Source organism: Fulmarus glacialis, unplaced genomic scaffold, assembly GCF_000690835.1.
Source record: "Fulmarus glacialis isolate BGI_N327 unplaced genomic scaffold, ASM69083v1 scaffold9742, whole genome shotgun sequence".
In the NCBI taxonomy this organism is placed as follows: domain Eukaryota; kingdom Metazoa; phylum Chordata; class Aves; order Procellariiformes; family Procellariidae; genus Fulmarus; species Fulmarus glacialis.
The window spans coordinates 20,575-45,146 of NW_009198482.1; the positions used below are offsets into that span (position 1 = coordinate 20,575).

A 24,572-nucleotide genomic window follows, 5' to 3' on the forward strand; every position below is an offset into this window, starting at 1 on the left:
CTAAAAAGAGTGCTTGGCCCCATGCACTGTGCCATATTGACAACAGCAACTGCAATTTAATCAAAAAGCCTCTATTGGCAGAGCATGGCACCTTGATGGTACCTTTTAATTCATAAACATTCCTCCCTAAGAGGGATGAATTTGCATGTTAGCTTGCAGAGAACCATATTCCCTGCTGATGTAAAATCCTACAACTCCACTGCAGTCTGATGAGCTGTACTAGTAATTACTAGCAGGGAGTCTGTCACAAAATCTCTGGATGTGAACCAGGGCACATTTAAAAAAGCATTTTCTCACTCTGTCACTCCCACCCCATCTACCCATCTCCTGGACTAAATTACAAGAAAACTGACTCTTCTCCATCATTCCCATTACTTAAGTGATCTTAAATTATTCAAATGACTGGTTAAGCTCCAGCGTTATTAATTCAAGCAGAAAGTGTGGAAGAGGGAAGACTGACAACAGACACAGCAATTCACTTCCTATATCCTAGCAAATATATACAAGTACAAGGAGTCCATTTTCCAGAAATTCAACTGGTATGTCCTGTAAGTGAGCAGGGCGCCCACCTTTGCAGATTGTATCACACAAAGAAGATGCCATTTCAAAAGAGTGCCAGTTAAGAAACAGTTGTGTGAAAGACTTAATGTGACCATGTGGATATGTTACAAAGGGCTTCTCCTTCACTACAGAGCATCTATCTTCCTCTCCATGTATATACACATATATACACGCACACACATAGATAGATGGATAGATATAAATATATGTGCGCACACACGCAAACATGTATACCTATATATATATATATACTTTTATATATATATATTCTTTTCCAGTTCTTGGAGTGGTTACAACTACTTTAGTCTACAAGGCATCCTAAGGGCACTTCCTGGCTCTAGCAATAAAGTCCATCATATTGTGGAGAGAAGTAAAGGGAATATCACTGAGGGAGAAGAACAGAACAGTTTCCTATCTTGTATAATATCATGTAACAGGTCGACACCTCTGAAAACTATCATTGTTGTTTCTGAGTCCAGATATTTTCTCCCTATGTTCCAGGAGGGCAAATGTTCATCTTGTTCAGTTGCTGTGTACAGAGGTGCCACTATGTCATTCCCCCTGTTTGGTGGATAAGTAGTTGCTGCCAAATAGTTTGGACTGTATGATACAATATCCTATGCATCATTTTTTGTTGGTTTGTTTAAAGGGAGATTAAAAGAGTTTTGCTTTTTTCTTCATGTCGTTGCGTCTCCAGAGAGGTAACTTGTCAAACTCCTGTATCGTCATGCCAAATATTTCTTGAAAAACTTCAGGTGCTAAGTGACGCTTTAAAAAAAAAAAAACAAAACAAAAGGAGAAAAAAAAAAAGAGAAAAGGCAATGGTCAGTCAAAGCCAAAGAGACACAACAGGAGACAGGAGTGCCTTAGGGATTTCATGTCGCTGTGTAAGAGCCATTGCAGGAAATAATAATGCTTTGGCAATACACATATCCAACTCCTTATGAACTCGGGTGCTCAATGAATCAATAAAATCTTGCAATTTGTTAAGTCTGAGAAGTTTACAAAGGAAATCAGGAGAACTATTTCAGTTGCTTAATAAGCGAGAGACAGAAAATGATTTGTCTGAAGTCACCCAACATGCAGTGATAGACCAGAGAACAAAACCAGCTCCTGCACGCCCCTGTCCCAGGCTTTAGCTAGTCACCTCTGTGTACATATGGAAGTTCAAACAGATGCCGGAGAGCTTTGCAGAAGGGCTGCAGGTTGACATGCCACATTTGAAGTTCTAAGAAGGAAGATGTCTGGCCCAACTAACTGTCCAGCACATTACTGCCAAGGAAACATTTTTTTGGTGCTGTCTTGTGCACAAGTTACTTCTTGTTCAGCTGCTTTAGAATGTACTGAATGGGGAAAGTGTCTTCCTGTGGCACTAATGTAACACAGCGTTGAATTCTGATTAGTGATCACATATCTACTAGTCTGAAAATGTGGATAAATGGTTACTTACCCAAATTTTTGTGGCCCCTTTCATTCATCTCCACAGAAGATTCGCTAACTACAAACGACTTAAACATCCTCAGCCTTCCACTGGGCTGCTTAAGTCTTTCTAATCCACAAAGCTGTAAACAATATTTATTTGTTGGTAGAGATTTAAATCCTCATATTTTTGGATATCAGCCAGTCTAACTAACTCACAGGACTCATGGATGAGTTAAAGAAAGTTAGACTTTTGATCCTCAAGGATGGCTGACACTGACTCTTAGCTAAGAAATGATCCAAGATTAAACAAAGTATTGCTCCATTCCAACATGGATTCTATGTCTACAAAACACGTCACCTATTTTGGGCTTTTTACCAATTTACAAGAATGTAATTAATTGCTTGAAAACGTAACAGGGTTGTGAGAAGCTCAGTCCAGAAGCAGGGAGACAGAGATGCGGGACTCCTGGCCCAGCACTGTTCACGGAGCTGTGGCTGTTTCCTCCCCCTGACTCCTTCTTCCACGCTTAGTGCTAAGAAATCTTCCCAGTCTAACAAGGACCCACACTTCAGTGTTTGAGCTTTCAAGTGTGCAACAACAAACAACTTCATCAGGAAAGAGCATTTAGGAACTTGCTTCTCTTACCTCAAGCCTGGTTCTGTCTACATCTTTTAGTATTTTATTTCGCCCTCTGTTGGTCACCATGAGCATTTCATATGGAAAAATCTGTTAACAATGTATAAAAGGGGGAAAAAGAGATGTATTTACATTCTAAAGCAAAAAGAACACCATGTGTCTCATTTTCATAACCACACAAACATTTGGTTTCTTTTCCAAAGGAAATCACAGCACTTTTTCCCCTAAAGTTGCATGAAAGACAAGCTAATCTGGACATAGCAAGAACTTGTTTAGTATCAAACTGCCTCATATTATAGAGCCACTGTGTACTTGCCCACCCCGCTGATTTTTATGGTGCATATGATACAGCTGACTTTGGTCAGACAGTTCTCTCTAGTCAATATACCTTCTCATCCAGCAATGTATAAACTTAAGAGTTTATTAAGGTAAATATATTTGGCACTCATTCGTCTAACTGATGGTTGCCAAAGTGTGGACAGCTCTCAGGAAACAGACACTTAGTGGACTTTTAAAAATGAACCACATGAAAGTACATCAGAAAAAGCAGCAACTCTGAATAAGTAAGATATTGATTAGTGTGGGCCACTGCATTCATCAAAATTCATCACATGATTTTCTTTGCCTTTTTGGATAGTTAAAGAATTCAAACAACTGCCCACTGTGCTTGCTGGCTGTGCAACACATACATGGATTAAAGGAAATACTTTTGTAGACATATTGTCTTACACACCTTTGGAGGAGTATGTGTCCAGCACATCTCCCATTAACATTTCCCTTGCTTTCCCTTTACATTGCAAAGAATGTCCAGAACTTACACAAATCAGTTATTGGCCAATAACCAATTCCTGAATACATAAATGATTTTACTTTCACTTTACAGGCTCTTTGTTTGAAGTAAAATGTTTACTGTCAGTGGGTCTCAAATCAGTTTAATCCAATGGAAACAATGCTGCTTAGAAAAGATTTCAGAAAACCATGTACCTTAAAATCAGTTTCTGCAATCATCCCTAGCAAATAAAACTCTGTTTTACGATTTTTTTCCTTGGGCAGACACTTCCATGAATGCCTAGAATGACCTAGGAGAGCTCATGTTCCATCTGACAGAGCCTCCCTATAGCCCTTCTCATTGCATGTCTCTGCAGAGTAGGATAACAGCATTCCCAGTGAGGTCCTCATCCAACCCCTACTGAAGTCAATTAAGTTCTTCTGCAGACTTCAGTGGGGATTGGCTCAGCCTTTATTGTTATTTATGGGTCTTGTTTTACTTGCCCACTGGGAACAAGAGTGAGACCTCCAAAACTCTCCTGGAGAGACAGCTGAGCTATTATCAAATGCTATTAATTCAATTATTTTAACATCAGAAGAAAGTCAACCTAATCAACTTCTGTGCAGGACTAGGCAATTAAGTTCATTCCATTGTCAACAATTATCCCCAAGAACTTTTCAGAAATATAATAAATAAGATTCAGGCATCAATGAACACACCACTGAGTTTATTGTAAGTAATAATAATTTAAATAACGTGTGCTTACATACCAATTGTAAGATATGGTTCTTAGGAGATTCTGACATTGTCACAACTGTACAATTAAGTCTATACTTCGAATTACATTGTTTATGTTTGATACTGGAAACAAGCTACCATATACAGCATTATAGGAAACTAGAATGTAACTTTCCATATGTAAACAGGCAGAGTTTAAGTCAAGGTCTATGGTCATAAGTACATTTTATATTTAGATATTCACAACAAGGCATGTCTCAATCTGGGGTGGCAGGATGCACAAATTCTGTCCTTTCTGGAGAACCATTCGGTAAGATTTGGTCATTTTTAAGTTTACTGATTTTCACTTTTCACACGTTTCATGCTGACTTTGAGATGGCTTCTTTTACTTCACCAGGTTTAAGTTAAGTGTTGGACCACTGACATGAATAAAAATACTGCCAATTCACACAAGCTGAGGGTCTGGCATCATCTTTATAAACATCAACAGAAAGTGACCTATTATCTCATGAAAATTCCCATAAATTATATCACTAATAATACTGACAGAATTTGTCACCCAAAATAACATTCCAAATCACTGGGTGCATCAACAGCAGTGGTGGCTGTAAGAATTTCTATTGCACTGAAAGAAAAATCATTTGGAATAAAAAGTAGTATCTCAGGAGTTGGGGATGTCCAACAATATTTATACAATATATAAAAACACTTGTTAATATACATTGCACTGGGGTCTCAGCTTATAAAGCTAGGGTTATTGCCTTGTACAGTTTGTCTGAGGTGACTCGGAAGCACAAGTAGTAATCTGGTTTGCAAAACGAGCTCCTCACTTAACTGCAGAAATGCTGATCCTTGTAACTTTGGCAAAATCATGATTTCTTGGAAGGTTCACCAGCAACAGAGAAAGTTATAAGATTTAAAACACAGCCCTCATTGAATCCCCTCTATATATTATGTTCATTTTTGACTCAGACATCTCTAGACATAGCTGCAAAAGCATTTTAATTTATATCTTAAATTATATTCAGCTGACATTGCCTCTTTTTCCAATAAATCTCTTGAAGAATTTCTTATATAGGGAAGTCAACATTATTGAAAGGTGTCAGGCTAACAGTGCTGAGGGCTAAAGAACAGATCCAAACAGACACGTAGGTTTCTAACTTCCAATTTGAAACAAAGATCCATGTATTTCATTAATTTTTAAATTAAGACAGCCTCAACAGTGTGTTGTGAGCCACAATATTCTGCATCACCTTTCCAATCTGACAGATCTGAGACTTTCCCATTAAACTTGGCCTGCTGTTTCGGCTAGTGGCCTGAAGCTTGACAGAGAACTAGTTATTGATCATCTTCAGTATCTTTGTTTTGTCTCTGGAAAAGCCTCCTTAACCGAAGAAGCACACCTGGGCTGCCCTCAGCCTGCCTAAATACTAACACCTGTAACAGGCAAAGCCCAGAACAAAGGGAGAGGTTTGGCACATAAGGAGCAGGGACTGAGGTGAGGTAAAGAGAAACAAGGGAACTAAGACATTTCCCGTATTTTATCTACATTTCACAGTCAAATCTTCACTGTCTTGAAGGAAAGTGAATAACATCTGCACTTGCCTTTGGCTCCAACATGTTAGGCATAGATACTCCTCTGTCCATTCTCATCCCAGGGACATGACCATCCGGAAGGGACTGCATCAGATACAGGTATACATCAGACACATAGGTTACACACACAGAGGGTAAAGGCACTCAAGTAGTGGTGAAAACAAAGGTGAATTTGCCCTGAGACTTCCTTCAAGTCTTAATATTTAGTCTTATCATATAGATCATTGCCATGGCTACTGTTTACCACTTCTCTGAGGCATGCAGAGGGATCCTTCGGTCCCCTCTGCCACCACAGCCTTCTCTCACTGCTAAGGCTGGCAATAGCTCCCCACTGAGCCTACTAACATCACTTCCCAGGTGGACCTGGGGACCCCAAGAGAGTGGTGGGCCCTTTCCCGCCCCAGTGACTAAGTAGGGTTCTTCTCTGGACAAATACACAGAAGCATTAATTCAGATCCCACCCCACAGCATACAAAGCACTCTTACACCTCTGTGCTGTCCTTCTTGTCACTTACTGTATCAGCTGAGGGGTTTTTTTTGTCTCTACAATGGGAAATTTTTACTATGAACACAAACAGGGATAGGGTAAAAGGGTGCTGTTTTGACACAGGTACTGTTCCTATCGAAGTAACACTTTGAACACAATACATGGACAACTCCTCTCTCCTCCCATAATCTTATTCTCTTTCCAATCATCATGATTTTGGTACACCATTAACAAAATTATCCAAGTAATTAAACCCTTTCTTAAATTGCCATTTCATATTGTGATTGTGCTGGGAAGCCAGCCAGGCTCAAACCATTCTGGAAAAAACCCTGCAGACAGGTTTTGGAGTAAAAGGGTTTATATTTGCAAGCACATCTCTTACTGGCTCATCTGTGATGGCAGCACTGTTGAAACCTATTGATCAGCCATCTTGTCTGGAGAGCAAATTCCAGGGTAAAAATGAGGAGTTCAATGCTCCTGGTATAGGAGAAAATTGCCTCCAGAAGAGACTTTCTATATGTCTCTAGGGTTGGTACTAGAGAGGCTGGAAATAAATCCACCGTCAGCTGTCCAGGGAGGACTATTACAGATAACTCATGTATCAACAGACAGTGGATTTTACAGAGCAAGTCACAGAACTGGTGTGAGCTGTCTCAACCCAGCTCTGGGAAGGTAACAAGAAGGAATCTGAGGCTGTGCCTGGTTTTTGTTGATAAGAGCCTACATTGGTGATTATGCTTAAACATGCAGGAAAATCAAAGCTATTGTCCTAAGAAACCCTTCCCTGTAACAGAAATTCAAACTTCAACAAGAAAGTAGATGCTTTTAGTTCTGTTGTCAGTTGATTGATGAAAACCCGTACTCTACCTGGAAATCTGAAAAGCAAAAGAGAAATCTCATCAGCTTTAGAGTGTGGAAGAACAGGAATCAGTCACAATCTACCACATAATCCTTGTGTCTTCTGGTCTACCTGATCTTTTCAAAATCCCACCTGATTCTCTAAGGCCAGCAACCTTCCTACTTTTGGACTTTAGTTTGTAAAGAGTCAAATGCTCCAAACATTGCAGCCTTTTTCATTTCAAGCAGGCTTCTCATTCAGGAAAATCAAGTCACTTTGGAAATATTAAGAGACACAAAACCACAATCAAGTGAATAAATAGCCAACTAAAATTCAAATGTGTAGAGCAGGATTCACCTCACCTAACCACTGCCATCAGGTAGCTGTCTAGATTCCTCCATAGTCTATAAAGAGACACAAGCACCAAGAGAAGATGCCTGATCGTAGGGTATCTAAGATAGTCGGGATCAATCTCACTTTGGAGATAACTTGCCTCTCTCTCTCTCTCCTTCTCTCAGCTCAAACCATTTCAAAACATTAACTCTTAAAGCTTCATAACTTTCATAAATATTGTCAATTTTTATTAAGCAATGACTGATATTACATCTAGCTCAAAGCGATAATGAAAATCATGAGCAGCAATGGGGATTAGAAGGCATTATCCTCCTTTCTTCACTGTGGCACATTCTTTCAGATTGTGCAGTGGATGGTAATTTTCAGAAAAAGAAAACACCGTAACAGAACTCAGTACGTATTCCTGATAATATATGTTACCTGCTTTCCATTTGCACCAATGTCCCTTGGCATAAACAAGGATCAGCTCCACAAAGCAGATTTAGCAAAATAAACCCAAACTTTTAAATAGGTATTTGCAGAGTTTGAGTTAATTGTTGAGTTTACCAGAGGAAGTTAAAACATACTGAGCAAATACAAAGTAACCACATCCACAACCTTAAAATAAAATAGCAGAAACGATCAAACATCATAACATGTTCAGTAATGAAGTGGCATGTAAAAAGGCTCCTCAGCCTTACCTCTAACACCACCACTCACATCCCCATAACTGTTGTACTGACCAAAATCTGTAGACACCGGCTGTAACAGGAAAAGAGGGACATGCACATAAATTCACAGTTCATGACTTCACAAGCAGGTTGGTATATGGGAAGTAACAAATTGCTTTAAGCCTTTTTACCCCCTCAATTTTCACAACATTTCTTGCATTGTTTTCTTGCCTTTTTAACAATATAGTTTGTGGGAAGGGAAATTATTTTTCGTCTGACTTCAGATGGTCCTATAAGAAAGCTTGATCAAACTGAAAATCCAATACAGGTAATACGGAAATAAATACCATGGATAATTAAAGCCACCTTTCACTTCTCAAAATCACCATCTCCTTACCCTGTGAAGTCCATTTTTTCCATAGCCAGGGAGAGAAGAGGTTTTGGAGGCTGAAGCATGTGCTGTTGAACGAGGAAGGGAAAAATCTTTTACTGGAAAAATCCCATGGAAATTCAAAAACAAGAACATTTGAGGAATCAACTAGCATAAAAAACAGAGTTGAAAGAGCTAAGCATATACATAACCAACTGAGAAACTGAGACACACGAACTTTAAGAAACTAACGTCTCAGCCCCAGACTCATCACAACCTTCCATACATTCTGTAAGTTACATGCAGCTTTATCATGCCATGGTGGCAGGTCACCAAGAAGGGACACTGTGATTTTGCCAGGCTCAAAATCAAAGTGGTCTCCACTAAATTGAAAGTAATGCTCAAGGATCAGACAACAGACCAAAATAACTTTTTAGTCCTTAGCTAGATAAAGTATTGCTGTGCACCTTATGATAGGACCAAGTTATAGGACAAGGAGAATCCAACATCAGCAGTGTTTGACTGGCTAGGTTCCCTGTTAAGCCTCCCATGCAGGTCCATTCAATTCCACTCTTCTAAGTGGCACACATGGTTTATATATCATCGTATCCTCTGAACCGTTCATGAATTTCCTTTCTATCCTTCCCACTGCAACTATTACTCCACTCATGCTCCCAGCTTCTGCTGCTGCACAAGCCAAGATACATATGACTAGCACACTCCATTCTCTCTGTATTCACATGATTTCAGCTTGCCATTTTTTGCTACAAAGGAGAAAAGGCTATTAGTTTTGGTCCTGTAACACTGTAATTGACAGATGTTTTGGTACTGACTTCACCAAGAGAACAATCAGAATGGGCAGTGCCGAGTGAACTCAAACAAGTTTGAGAATTTGGCATTCTGATCTGAAATTATAGTTATCCTGTACATGATGTGATACTTCTGAGAACATGACATGATTCGACAGACCTCTGTGACTCCTGCTTTCATCTGAAATGAAAGTGAAATAAGGTATCTGGGGGCATTCAACTTAGCATTTGCACTGACCTCAGAAATTGCATAAGCAAGATGAAGACAATGCGGAAATGTCAAGGGTGTGTTTTTGAATACAGAAAAAAGATGGAGAAACAGGAAGATTGTCAGCATAATGATCAATAGCACCTCTACAGTTAATACAGCCCCTTCAGACAAAATCCTCCATATAAGAATGCAATTTTGGTTTTTTTAAATGTTATTTTTAGCACAGAAGGGCAGGGAATGTAGAACTTGTGGCACTGTTGTTGCCAGCAACAAACAGCTTTGGGAAAGGTACCACTGATTCCACAAAAGGCAACTGATGACTGCACTGACCACCACTGCAAAAAGGGGTGGACACATCTCCAGTAAAGGAGTCCTCCAACCTGTGCTAAGGTTAATAAAAAAATCATAAGCTTTGAGTTAAGCGGGTAGACTCTGGCCCTGTAAACATTACAGGTAGTGAGGGAGAGCCACAGACATTCTCTCTAAGACTATAAATAGAGGCAACACGCTTATACAACAGGGAACATGAGGAAATCTTAGTTTGCCTGGCAGCTACTTCGGTGGATGACTCCAGAGAGACTCATCTTGTCCCTTCTTGGCTCGAAGTACAGCTGCTGTGCTGCAATGATCAGTGGATGAAGAGAGTGAAATAAAACCTCCAAGCCCTTCTCTGGAGAACTGAGAAGGCCACAGATATATATATAAATGTGCAATGAGGCCAGGAATCTAAGCCACCAATTAACCAAAGTTGACTTTTGCGCTTTTGCTCTGGAACAGAATACCCCTAGTCAAAATGTCAGCCAAGGCCAAAACATTGGCTGTGTTTGGAATATGCAGCCCCACTGGTAAATATTGCTGATTTTCTGTCCCTGGGAAGAGAGACTAAACAGTGGTAGGAACCACCAGTCCAAGCAAAATGTATTACTGTAATTTAATAACCCAGCCTATTAGCATATGTGTGATGTAATAGTCACTGAATATTTTACCTCACTCCTTATCTATGCTAGAAAATCTCCTCAAAATTGCCTGAAAATCCTCAGCCTCATATTTCTTCTAATTAAAAAACAATTACGACACTCCTCTCCTCAACAAAACTGGCTAATGAATTAGGCCACTCTTTCAGGACAGAACATCACATATACACGTATCAAGCGGTCTTCCCAGTGGTGTCTCTTCTGGGAGACTGCTTCATATGTGTATATGTGGTGTTCATTGTTCGCTGTTCATTATTAGCTTTATTGCCTACATGAATTACCTGGAGAATCATAACGACTGGCAGAAAGGGCTGACCTATCGCGACTCTCCTTTTCCATCTCTTCTTTCAATATCAATTGTCCCAGACCAGAGTTGAGCTATAAATGGCAATTAAAAAAAAAAAAAAAAAAATCAATAAAATAAAGCTGATCGAGGCATTAGTAGAAATGGCTTACAGAAAACAAAGGGGCACTTTTTGGATGGTGTTCAGAAACAGCATGAAGACAAGCTTATAACCACCTTCATGAGCTGCTCCTCCTGCAGTTGCCGGCGTTTCTGCAGCTCCTCATCATCTTCCTCTCTTCCACTTGATCTGCGTCTCATGTCAGCTCCTACTTCCATAAAACCACAGTTCAGAGAGAGCTTTGTGTTTCAGTTCAACCGCAGCTTGAAGATTTCAATGCTAGAAAGTACTGGTTGGTTTGATTTACTGAATAAACAAAGCAGTATTTTCTTGCAGACTCAAAGACTTTCAAAAATCACCCTTAATAAAACTCATTCAGATAGCCTGCCCTATGGCTACCAGGCTTCTTATAAAATTAACAAGAAATTAAACTTCACGTGGGTTCCCAACCAAGCAACAGTCCTGAATACAAAAGCCATGAATCAATGTAATAGAAAAAAGGAGCTCAAATTGCTAGTTCTGGAAATGTAGGGTTTAATGGCACCAGAAACTGTACCAGAAAACAGAAAATTTGATTTACATTTATACTTTTATCTAGACTCAGAAAAGCGAATCTGAATTAACAGTTCAAATGGAAAATTAAACTACATTAATCTCTTAAATGGACACTCATATTTGGAATAAACAAGGCATTATTTTTAATAAAATGAAGCAAACTAATTTGTGTTCTACATTAGTTTCTTACTTTTTATCGAATAATCATTATTTTCTTGAATAGTCTTAAGAAATGGTCCCATTTGGACATCAGGACACTTCCATGAATACATAGAATATGATATCGCTGCAAGCATTTAGACAGCAGTTGTATTTTTTTCTGCACAGGCTATATCCTGATATAGTTATTCACCAATCTTATGCTAGACAAGCTCAGTGTTTTACTTGAATGAAGACTAAATTCTGCAACTAAAGTATCAGATGTTTTATATCAATTAAATGTTTTGTACAGCAGTGTTAAATTGATGTTAATATGGAGAGACAAAAAGTTATGGAGAAATTATTTGTATTTAAATTATTCATTATTTTGTTTGGTGTCTCAGGCTTTTGCAAGACTTTTCAGTACAATAGCAGTAATACTCATTTTTCTGACAGCTGAGCTCATTCTAGTTCTGTAAGCAAAATATCACACTCAGAAAATCAGACAACAAGCTGAAAAACCTGGGGCTTGTGGGTTTGTTTTTTAGTGATTAATCTTGTATGATGCCTTTTTATTTCTGAATAAAATATGTCCATGAGCACATTTTTATGTTTATAGTTTCCAAACAGTCCCGTTTAGTTTCTAAGGTGTAACAAAATCACCTGATAGCCAATATACAAAGCAGTTTTACTGGAAACCATTAAAAGTTGTCATCCACTGCCTAGAGACTGAGCTGAGAGCCAAAATTTCCAACAAAGGCCCCACCTCAGACATACGGCATAATAATGCTGTCGTTATCACAAGCATTGTCAGGAGAGTTTCAAATATGTTGATGTTATCACTGTATGTATGTTGATGTATCACTGTTATGACTGTAACGTTTGTCCGGTTGCAATCCTATATAAAGGACATTTTCAAAAAATTGCCACTGCATATGCAGCCCCTTCAATTGGCCATTGAGCTCTGCCACCCTATGTCTTCTCTCCTAGCACTTCTACGAAAATCCCGTTACGCTGAAAACCATACACTCCTTCACAGAAACCTGAAACAGGCAACACTTTCAGTGTTTCAGACATGACTTCATAAATGAACCAGGCTAGATAGCTTATTTTTTGCTATGGGAGTCAATAAAAATTAACAGAGAATAAAAAATACAAAACAAAAAAAATTTCAAAATTATCATGCACATGATTTAAAGAAAAGAAAATGAGACACCTGTAGTGCAACAACACAGAAGAAAAATACAAAGTCTGTAGAAACAGTAACTCTGAAAATCAGGACTTTTTTAGTCCGTTAACTGTTCCACTTCAGTCATCGCTTTTTGCCATGAAAATAGTCATGTGGTTGGAAGCAATCATATTTTCTGTGGAATATTTGCTATTAGCTTAGGACTAAAAGATTAAATAGACAATAACTGAAAGAAGTCAGGCTTGTGTGACACACCACAGTTTTTAAGCTACTGCACGGGAGTTCACATAATTTGGCTATGGGTTAATATCTGTGTGATCAATTCCAAAGTCCTTCAGCAAAACCTCTTCTACTCAGCGCTATTCAGTAGTTTTAAATTCACAGACACTCAAGGTCTCACCAGAAGAAATGCACTTTGTGGCGAACACCTGGAGTGGACACAATCTTCACCACCCATTTTTACAGCTCCAGTATTAACCTACTTTGGTTACCAGTACGTTTTAAGCCGCTTCGCTTGTATCATTTTTTTCGCATACCTATGGCCGCAAGGGAGGGAGGACCTGGCCAGTGGTCCGTCTCAATCTTTGGTATCTCGTTGGGTGCTGGTGCATGAGCTGCTGGGAACTTGGAGGACTTGATGATATCCTCGGAGGACTTGCTCTGTGCTGCCAAAGCAGCTGCATCTAGATGGCAATCAGGGAACTTAGCTATGTAATAATCTTTATCAATATAAAGGTCTTCCTTATTTTGGCAAAATTTTATGCTTTACAAGAAGTTAATTTTCAAAAGAAAACATTTTCATATTTTGCTTTTCTAATTGCAATTTGAAACAAAGTAATGTCTTTCTCTTGCCAATAGATTGGAATCAAACCTTCCTCTCCTCCCTCATCCCCACCCCCAAAATAACCCCAAATCAGCTTTGGATTTTACTAGGGTTGCACAGTGTTAGAATGATTAGGCAAGAGTAAGAAAATTCAATCTAACAGTATTTGCCAATATCTCCTAAGGACAGCTGGTTATTAATGAAGATGAAATCAGATTTATGTACTGGTCTGTCTTCCCTCTAGGGCAAGAAAACAAACAGTTTAGAGGAATGGCACTAATTTTAACTCTACTGATGCTAATTATTTCCTATGTTTCTGTGAAAAGCTGCAAAACAAACAAAGAAATCTGAAACAAACATGTTTATTTAACCAGTGGATTTTTTTTGCTGCATGCCCTTGCTTATTAGCATGCAGTAGTAGTAAAAGCAGATGTGAATTTATTAATAAATACTAAATTCCATTCAGATCAACTTAGCAGGGAAAGGCACTTGCAATGAAATGAACCTCACCAATAAAATATCTCAGCAGTGGGGCATCCACTTGAGATTCCAGTCTAAGCCAAAGTCTCTTAAAAGCATGTGAGGATGTGCATTATGCCTTTCACTTCCTGACATTAAAAAAAAATAAATCCAATAGGATTCAGTGTACATTAAAACCAGCCTTAACCACCTCTTATCTGCAGACTCAAATCTGCTCAAATCACCTTCTCTTATACGAAGCTATCATATCAGAAGCAATAATTCTGGATTTTTTTTTCCTTTTCTCTTTTTTTTTAAACAGAAAGACATCTGTTCACGAAGTGAAACATTGTGTTGCTCATCCAACACATTCAGGGTAGTTTAGGAACATCAGTATTAAATATCATTGGGAATTCTGAGCATTTTATGATTGGGAAACTCTAAGCTTAATTGCAAGTATGGAGGAAGCTGGTCAGAGTTTACAAAAGCATGACTTCAAACAGTACTTACGTATTAGAATTGGTGATGTCAGTGGTTAAACATTCACATGTTAATGGAAGGTGAGGAGATACATTAAAACCATAAAAATAAACAAAAATAATGTTAAGACCTTTTCCAAAATGAGCATGTGGTTTGAAACTTAAAAAAGAAAGAGGAAAAAACCCTGATGTAAAACCACAGCAGTGTTATTTGCAATGCTCACTCCTGACTACAGAATGGACTTCCCGGGCTTTCCTAATCATCTCAGCTCAATGACTCTCAGCCAACTGTTCTTCTAAACCCTGTAGAGTACTGCTAATTTGCTACTTAACCCTAAATACATTTCATTGGATAAAGGGTCTGCAAAGGGATGCAAACTCAAAGTCTTTAAAAAGTGGAGTCATCCGTTTTTCACCATATTACATAAAAATCATCTCCTATTCAAAGTCTATTCACAGCAGAAGGGAAGAGTGAACACACTCAGTTATAACCGGGACCTTGCTCTGCAGTACTAAAGACTGGCAATGCAGTGGGCTTCTGCCATCATTGTTATTTCAGACTTGCTATAACAACATCTACACCAAAAAGATTAGAGCACTATCACTGCTGTCCAGCTCAGAATCCAAACCACCTGAGCTATATCACAGGGCTTGAGAATCAAATTAGCCCTGTCAGTGATAAGTCACCTACATTGTCTTCAATAATTAAAGATTCTTATTTAAAGCCACAGGTACATTTGGAATTCCAGCCTGATAATATCATCTCCGTCTTTGCTGTTGAAATAAATTATTGTACTTTGTCTGTTTAAGGATATTCCATGAAGTCCCTGTCAGAGAGCAGTTTGTTGTTAATCCATTTTAACATGATCAGTACCTGTATTCTGAAAATATAAACTTAAATAAGTCAAATACAGGAAGGCATCATAATGCTAAAGAGACAGCAAAATCCCAGTTAATGGCAATTTTGCCATTAATATCAACGTGGCCAAGATTTAAACCAAATGATCCAAATGAAACAACATGCTTTAAAACATAATCACTCAGCAGGACATGCAATAACAGCTGTTTCAAGCTTAGACTACTAATTTTTAATGCTTACAAAATAAACACTGAATGCTTTTCACTAGTCTGCATGCCTTTTAATTTAGTTGACACTCCAGTTTTGAAATAAAAAGGGAAAGATAATTTACCATGTTGTTTGTAGATTGGCGGTTTTCTGTAAATGTTGACACCTTGATCTGTGAAATTGGGAAACAGAAAAATGAGAATATGAAAACTACTTCAGTTGTAGCTAAAGATAACTCCAACACTAAAACAACAGACGGACCAAATCAAGGATGTAGCACAAAAAAAAGCCAGAAAGCTATTTCTAGTATTATACAAAATCAGATTATTTAAAGAAAAGAAAACATAAGAACAAGTGAAAAGTCAAAGACATGTGGTATGAAGTCCTTTGGAGCTGATTCTGTAACATGTGGATACATCCAAGTCATGAACCATTCGTTTTAAACATTCACCAGATAATCAGTGGGATAAAAGTTAGAGAAGAAATGCAAACAAGCAAGACATTTCAATGGTGAAAATACATGCCATTTGGGGAAAACTACCCCAAATAACTTTTGTGGAAAATCGTGCTTCATTCGTAACAGCTCAATTTTCTTTCCAACTGGCTGGCTGAATTGAGCAGAGGAGAATGCAGTGAGCCTACAATTCACTTCAAAATCCAGAGAACAAAATAGCTGCCTAATACACTGTTTTGAACAGTCAACAACAGCTACACTTCAGTGAGTCAAAGGGATGCTTTATGCAGTGTTAACTGATATACTACTAATTCTAAAACCACAAGGATAGATTTTATTTCTTATTTTGTGATTTTTTTTACGTAAGGCCCACCAAATTGCACATTATCAATGTAAATCAGAATAAAAACACTTCCCAGAACTCTAGTGCAGTAAATCTACAGCATTTCTAAAAGATATCGTATTTTTACAAATAATAATCTAAGACAGGAGACAGTTCATTCTAAACTACCTTCCCACCCAAGCCAACACTTCATGTATTCAGCACAGCTACAAATACAAAAGTTAATCCAAAATCAGTGCTACAGTGCAAAGATCTGTCAAAATCTTATTAGAAGACCAAAATGAGCTACGGGGAACTAGAAAATTAATGTCAGAAACCCATTTTGCTACTTCATACTGCCCGAAAAAAGTTTTCAGTTACATTAGAATGAAAGGTGAAAAAGCATTTAGAAATACAAGCTGTGTATCACAGATCCAATTAAAGTGCTACAGGAGACAACTTAGCCTTTGGCACTAAGGAAAGCTAACCCTAAAAATCTATTGAAACAGAGGCAAAACTTACTCTGCAGAACCCTACATCCTTGACTAAACAGGCAAATTCATTGCTCCCAAAGACACTGAGGTATTTCATTCTTGTTAGTGTTATGGCTACTTGACCAGCAAACAGGTATAAAAATTACAAGGGTAGTCATGCAGCACTTTTGCGCACATCTATACCAGAAAGCTATAAGGAGGATAGGAACACAGCTCCTTCTGTGGCTGCACTGCACCAGCTGAAGAGGACAGCTCTCCCACCATGCTAGAAATTATTACTCAGAGCTATTCACGCAAGTGCGCTTTAGCTTACGCAAGTCAAAGTGAGCCAGGTTAGCTTCAGCAGTTAAAACAGCCTACATTAGCCAAGCCAGGTCACACGGACTGAAAAAAAAGTTCCGACAAACAGTTTATCTGCCTGATCTGAGGAAAGGAAGAAGAGCAGTAACCTCTGGCAGTGCAAAGGGATACTAGACGGAAGGGGACCTGAAGAATAACTGGATATAATAAGGCTTTCAGCTAGCACTGATGCAGTCAGAAGATGCATGTCAACAACGCTAGGGACACACCACCTTCAACTCATCAAAATCCAAGACAGATGAGCTTCTCCGAAGCTGTAACAACTGTGCAGCTCACGTTATAACAGAGACTGCCCTTTATAGAGAGAACATAACCTTGTGGATCTGCAGGTCTCCCTGAGGACACTAAGCCATTGCACAAAACAAGTAAAGAAACATCCTCATCTGCTTTAAAAAAAAGGGAACACTAAACTAGAACTGCTTGGTTCAAGACTGAAACAAGTCACAACAATCTGAATGAACAACATATGTAATGGTTCACTGGTCACCTCTTTTCTGCATGCCACTGTGAATCAAAACCAACTCCTCCAAAGTTAGCAGAGTTATGCCGGTGCTCAGCTGGTGCAACTGTGAGAAAAGTCAAACCCTACGTAGCTCATATCCAACTCATGGCCATCAACAGACCCTGAAAATCAAGGCATTCTAACAGGAAACACCTGACCAACAGACTAGGTAAAAATAACGGTGAAACTCCCCCTCCATTTCTTAAGGCACTACCCCTCTCAGCAAGCCCAGGAGCCGTTCCAAACCCTGTGGGTGCACCTCATGGTAAACAGCATGAAACGATGGAGACAAGACAAAAGTTACAAAGGCTACATTCTACACTGTGACAGGACACCAAGACACATACAGTGCCAGCTCCTACCTGGAACATGGAAATGTTTAGGGGCCTGAGCGTAAGTTGGAGTGAGAGGGCGGCTGTCGGGCCGATAGGGGACAGGGGAGTTCCGACCGCTGGACGGCTCATTGCCTCCAATGAAAGAATGGAGAAAACAAAATGAGAAGAGGGAAAGCAATAAAAAAAAGCAAGCCCAATCAAACCCAAACAAAATCGGTGGAATCAAAACCTCCAGGGAGAAAAGAAGTTGAACCAAAAATATAAATACAAACAATAACAAGAACTGGTAGCCCTGGTGACTTTTTTTTCCCCCTGATATTCCTGCAGAGACAAAAATTCATGTTCAGGCTGGAGTTGAGGTATGAGCAGCTCAGGCTCATTCTGACGGCATGCAGGCAGGGGCTGTGTGCTCGCAGCGGGTGATTAGATGGGCAGCGTGGAAAAGAAGAATGGAAGGTTACTTGGCAATAATTTAGTACGGAGATTGATATTTGGAGTTAAAAGTCACAGGCACAGAGCATAGTAGTTGATACGCAAACCCAAAATGAAACCAACTCCCAAGCAGATAGAAGCAGATGCTGGCAGTTACTACAGTTCCCTAAACCAAAAGCATACAGAAGCTAGAGATGGAAAATAGCTGTTAGGTCACTTGGCCCATATCAAAAGGCATAATTGTTCTATACACACTCTAAGCTCTTTGGTAGGAAATTTTTGATATAGGAAAATAATTTGTAAAGCAATGCAGCCCATCCAGTGGCTGCACCCATATCCCAAATCTCTGCCAATGGCAAATTTGGCTCTGGTGACAATACTTCACCACTGCTGATTTGGCAAATCTGAATCTAATAACTAAAAACTTAAATTCCATTTTGCACGCACAGTTTGTTCCATTTGTAGGATTACTCTTACCAGGACTGTTTCTTTGCCTCCTAACAATTCACCACAGCAATCCAACTGCCCTGAAAGTTCCCGTGTCTGTCAGGGCGAGAGGGCTGTTGCAGAACCATGCTGGTTGATCCCCAAACATCAAGACTTAATAGCCAGATGTCCAAACACATGACTGTGTGTGTACCATAAAAGAATGTTGGTGCCTTTTACTTTGTGCCATTCTTCACACTAGTGCAAACTCGCACAAGCAAAAACCGTCCACATGGGTGCTTATTTTACATCGGTGTGAGTGACCACAATGGTGAAGAGTAGGGGGCATGAAACCCCTTCAATTTTTCAGGTATGCACATGGGCTTAAAGAAACCTAGAAAAGCTGATTAACAATGCAAGAAAAAAAAAAAAAGAGGGGGGGGCGGGAAGTACAGGAGGGCTATAAAACACAACAAAAAAGAAACTACAGGCCTACTTTCAGCTACAGGTTTCCTATGTCCCGTTAGAGGACCCAAACCCTTAGACTCAGCACAATTCTTATTTATATATTTGGGGGAGGGGGAGGAAAGGAAGTTTTCTTTGCACAAAAGTTCCTCTTTTATTTGAATGGTCATCTGCCAATCCAAAAGGCACCAGAAGGGAGAAAAAAAAAATGCTCTTTACAAACCTCACTGAGAGAGGTGTGCCACAGAGGCCTCTGCCAGCATACAAGTTAGTCCATCTGCACATATGCACAGTTCAGGGGGCTTGGCTGTACAAAATTTGTCCAGAAGAAGGCATGTGCAAAATTCTGTATTTACCACTTGGATATTTCAGCCCTGAATGACTTAATGGACATGATATCCCCCAAACATGATGTTTTTTCAACCACATGAGTTGATGGTGGTTTTCTATTTTGGGTGCAGCGATGCTGAGCTTCTGGCCAGGTAACAGTAAGTGCTAGGTTTACTAACTCTGAAAAGCAGTATGAACAATTATTTAAAATAATATTGTCGTATCTCAATCTATGGTTCTTTACTTGGCAATTCCAATATTGTGTTCTACTTGTCCAGCCTTTGAAATACTGTGATGGTGAAACACCTAACTTGGTTAAGCTGATTTTACTCATGTCTTTTGTTTCTACTGAGAAATGATGAGTTACTTGTCAGCAAAATCATTGTTTTATAGGGAAAAAACCATCAGTATTGAGATGGCCTCAAGATATAATTAATTCTAAAATTTATAACCTTTATAGAGACATGTTATTCTGCCTTTCTGCTTCCGCTGGCAATTAGTACTTTCAATGAAAGAGAAGAATCAAAAGGGATTTATTGACCTGTGGACTGTCATAATAGAGGAGTCACAAGTACATTTTACCTGTTGGGAACTGGTAGTCAAAATGTCGGCATGTTCAATTTACAATGCCTCTATCACCAATGCTACAAATACAGGGAAGAAACTCTTCTTATATCCACCTCTTTATCTCAACCAGAGGCAACTAAATATGCTCACATCCATAAATATACACTGGCTAATCTTGTATCTGGTACACAGATAATTTGTTTATAGAGAACAAATAATGTTGTATAATGCATACAGTACGAGGCAGACAATTAGCGTGGTATCATCCTGCACGTGTTGCTTTACAGATGTCTCTGTTGGCTTGTTTTTCCTGGGGTTCCTGTGCAGTCTCTCTCTTCCTAATGACTCCTACTAGTACTGACAAATTACTCTCCTTTACACTTTCTGGGATGGCAGTCTCATTACCTCCAACCACTGCAGGAGGGAATGGTACATCTACTTAGATTCTCATTAGATCATCCCTGAGGAGCCCACTCTAATAACGAGGCTTAAGTCCTTCAGATGCTGCTGTAAAATCACCCACAATTTATGAAAGCAGTGCCAACATCTGTGGAACGTGCATATGCATACAGGAAAGCAGAGCTGCTAGCCTGCCTATACCTGCCTCCCAGGGCTTCACGGCCGGCCTCCTTGCAGCTTTACATAAAAGTAGGAGCTGTGCATGCTCTGAATTTGGGTTCCTTGCTGTGCCGGCACAGGAAAGTCTCTCTTACTGTCTCAGATATGCCCTAACTAGTGTTAACTCCACAAAGCAACAAGAGCACTCCAGTTCGCCAACACTGTAGGAAAAACTAGTTCCCACACCCCTGGCATGAAGTTGAATGTGTGTGTGTGTGTAGGTGGCTGGGGAATGTTAAGAGATAACGGAGTAAGTTTAATATAAAAATCAATCACTTGAGCACAGCAGCCTCAGAAGTGAAATTCAGAGGCTTTTTTTCTTTCATTCTGTTTGCTCCATCAGGTAGTTCCCGTTTTCTATAGCTCGATAAGGTTCCCCTAGCAGTCAGGAATATAATTGCTTGCCTATACACAGCATAGTGTAATGCAGGTTCCTGCCGCCTTCTGAAGTGTTCACCACTGGGCTCATTGTGGGATTCACAAGCCAAGTTCACAGAACCAGGCCAAAGAACCCATATGCAACCAACACCAAGCCTTCTGTCAACTTGCAATTTAGTTGCTCTACTTCTGAATAGACATAGGAAAAAGAGCTCAACAGCACCTGAAACCCTAAGTCCTATTCAGGTTTTGTCAAACTATCATTCATCATCTTGTCCAGATGTGTAGCCCTTATTTCCTGCACAAAACCGAAAGTCATGAAACAGCCAAAGCACAGCTGTTTTACAGAGCAGAGCTTTCAGCCGCATCCACAAAACCCTGGAAATAGTTATAACACACACAGAGCATTTGATTTCAGAGACCTGCCTCAGGGAAAGAAAGCAGGAACCCGTGAAAACCAAGGCCCTAATTCACTATGAAGGTGGGTAGTTTCCTTACGGGAAGGTCTGTGAGCAGAGGAATACACATTACTTTGGAGCTCTTTTTACGCAGAAATCTTATGGGGGCTTTGCAATATTCTTGAATGCAAGAATTCTAGGCATGTGAGATGAAATCCTGGCTCTCAATGAGAGTTTTGTCTCTGATTTCAGCAGGGTCAGGGTTTCTTTCATTCATGGACTTGTTTTGATTCTTTCATAGCAAAGACAGTACTTTATTGAGACAAGACCAAATTCAATGGAGAGTCCAAATGAGATTAAATGAAGTCTAAGCTGATGCATATTACACCCTCTTCCAGCTCGTTCAACATATATATTACATCAACAAACTCTCACTAAGACTTTCTGAGGCATATTTAGCCCCTTCACTCCTCAAAGTTCTTTCCATATGGCCTTGTCTACAAGGCTTGAGCATTATGCTTGTTTAAGCATTATGTTGTATGAAAACACATTGAAACTGGTCTAAATGTCTACTTTTCTGGCTTGATGATGCAAAATAACACAGGCGTAATGTGTCATATGCCACTTTCATTATCATTATGCTGTTTGGAAATTATGCCGCTTAACCAAAGCAGTTTTGGCATGATCCATATTCTCTGGCTCCTAAAGGAAAAAAACCCCAAAACTATAGCTTTACGAAATCTTTCTTACAAACTTACACCAAGTTCATCTTCCTGCTAAAAGTACAAGTGGCTTTGAGAAAGGCTAACCAAGTAAAATGGAGATCACATGATACCTCTTCTTTGAATCACTGCAAACGTATCCATCACATCCAATTAACCCCCCCAGTGCTATAGTTCTCATTTCAGATATATTCACAAGGGTCTAATTCCCTAGTAGACACAGAAATGCTACTCTCAAGGTAAAATAATGCAGTTCTTTAAACTTTGAAAACAGACACATAGAATACCCAAGGCAAACCCCTGCAGGTAAGAGTATCAGGGAGTTGCATTAGATGCAGCCAGTGCCAGAATAATCTCCCTTTTCTGCCAAACAGACATAACAAGGGGGTTCTTGGACACGTGGTATGCAAGGAGGACAAATGAGGAACCATGTGGGAAACCCAGATCAACCTCATCAGTTGATAACAAAGTACCTATTTATGAACATAAAGTAGTGAAGAGGACACACAATATAGTGCAACTGGATTTCACTCAACACTACTCAAACGTTAAGAAACCCCCAACACAACCCCCCCAAATTATATACTGGGCAAGCTATATTATCTCTTCCTATGAAAACACTTACACTTAGATGTTGTAATAGTAGAGAGGTTTATGTAACAAAAACATTAGCAGTCCCTATCATCTTGTCTTTCTTTAAGTGCGTGTGCACTCTTAGTACATATATGCATATATACACTACGTGTATTTTCAGAGTATATCTGATTAAGAACTATCTTCCATCATACTCCTTTTACAGAACAAGCCAGAGCTTGCTCTGACTTAGGGAACATTATGAACATTTGTTCATCTACTGTTTTGTGAGCACTTCGTTGATCCCTTAACATGCTGGAAAAATTACAAAGGACCTTTTGTACCTTTCAATATTTTGTAGTAAGGGGAAGACAAAAACTTTTTCTAAGCTGTTTCAATAGCTACTTATCTTCGCCTTAAACAAGCCAGGGAAATAATGATGATTTTTATCTAATTTAAGTGTAACATAGGATCTGATTGTATCTTTGCCTGCTATATGGGAGAACCTTCTGTTACCATACAGGTACATAGCCACTGAACAAACCACTACCAAATCCTTCCATTTGATAGTGTTAATACATTAACAGCCATAACTTTTTCACTATGAGATTTGGAATTATTTGATGGTCCTTCTCTGAAGCTTCTGCAGTGTTTCTTATGTCACCCATCCTGCTGGGACTGTGGACCTACCAATTCAATTCCCTGTAGATCTTATTCAAGTACCTAACGTCTCTACTTAGCTCTTTTAGCTGCAGCATCTCTTTCTGCTGTCCTAGCCATCCATCCTAACATCCACTGCAACAGTCAAATCCTCATCAGAGTCACTGCTCTTCCCAGCATGTACAGATGGACAACATCACTTAGAAGCATGACTTACGTTTGGCTACACTGTTCAGTGAGAAAACTGTTGCTCATGTTCTTTATTGACTACTACTCTCCCAGTCTGCATGTCATCAGGGAACTCTGCAATACTCTTTCATGTTTTCTTCCAGATCATCATCAAAAACACCCCAAATTACTTTATCTGTGTACATTTTATAAATGTCTGAGTTTGGCTCAATGCTCTAAGGGAACTCAGCTTGCAGTGTTGAACTGAAACACAAAAGTGTATTTTTGGGTCTTTTTTGAGTAGTTGCCTTCCTCCACAGGGAATGAAAACCACGTGGATATTCCCACCACATTAACCTAAGCATGACACTTAGGTCAGCTTAAGAAGGTGCTTCTTTCTCTCAACCAACTATTAAAAGACTACTCTTTCAATTCAGCCGTGAATTACAAGACGTGGGTACCTGCTGCTTGCCCATTCTCAAATGTACCACATCCTTGGATGGTGTACACTGTCACAGAGATATGAATTTGAGCTTTCAGGAGCTTTGCTGAGTTACAACACACAAATCCTGTCCAGGCCTAAGACCTTTATGTAAAATTTTCAGAAAATTGTGGATTCTTACAATGTCGTATGTGATATATCTGATAAGAACCATACCCACCCCTTTGTCTACAGTGCTTGTAATCCCAGTTGGCCTTTTGTACTGGTAACTGAGATACATACCTAATTTACACGCCAGGTAATTCTTTGATATCTGAAAACAATAGGCATGGATTTCCAATAGTTCTTCTGAAGCTATTTTCTCAACAGAAAAAGAATGAAAACGCCACTTGAAAGA

General features: G+C 39.3%; 1 protein-coding gene across 1 annotated transcript in view; it reads right to left on the reverse strand.

Moving 5' to 3' along the window:
• Nucleotides 1–699: 699 nt before the first annotated feature.
• ABLIM1 (actin binding LIM protein 1) overlaps nucleotides 700–24,572 on the reverse strand; it is a 36,615-nt gene continuing 12,742 nt past the window's right edge. Inside the window, exons 5-15 of the mRNA XM_009572918.1 lie at nucleotides 18,024–18,128; nucleotides 15,654–15,701; nucleotides 13,239–13,379; nucleotides 10,937–11,028; nucleotides 10,698–10,794; nucleotides 8,450–8,511; nucleotides 8,083–8,143; nucleotides 7,078–7,085; nucleotides 5,733–5,807; nucleotides 2,630–2,710; nucleotides 700–1,329 (exon numbers count right to left, since the gene is read on the reverse strand). Coding sequence (XP_009571213.1) covers nucleotides 1,216–1,329; nucleotides 2,630–2,710; nucleotides 5,733–5,807; nucleotides 7,078–7,085; nucleotides 8,083–8,143; nucleotides 8,450–8,511; nucleotides 10,698–10,794; nucleotides 10,937–11,028; nucleotides 13,239–13,379; nucleotides 15,654–15,701; nucleotides 18,024–18,128 — 884 coding nt within the window. The 3' untranslated portion in view covers nucleotides 700–1,215. The remainder of the gene's footprint in view (nucleotides 1,330–2,629; nucleotides 2,711–5,732; nucleotides 5,808–7,077; nucleotides 7,086–8,082; nucleotides 8,144–8,449; nucleotides 8,512–10,697; nucleotides 10,795–10,936; nucleotides 11,029–13,238; nucleotides 13,380–15,653; nucleotides 15,702–18,023; nucleotides 18,129–24,572) is intronic.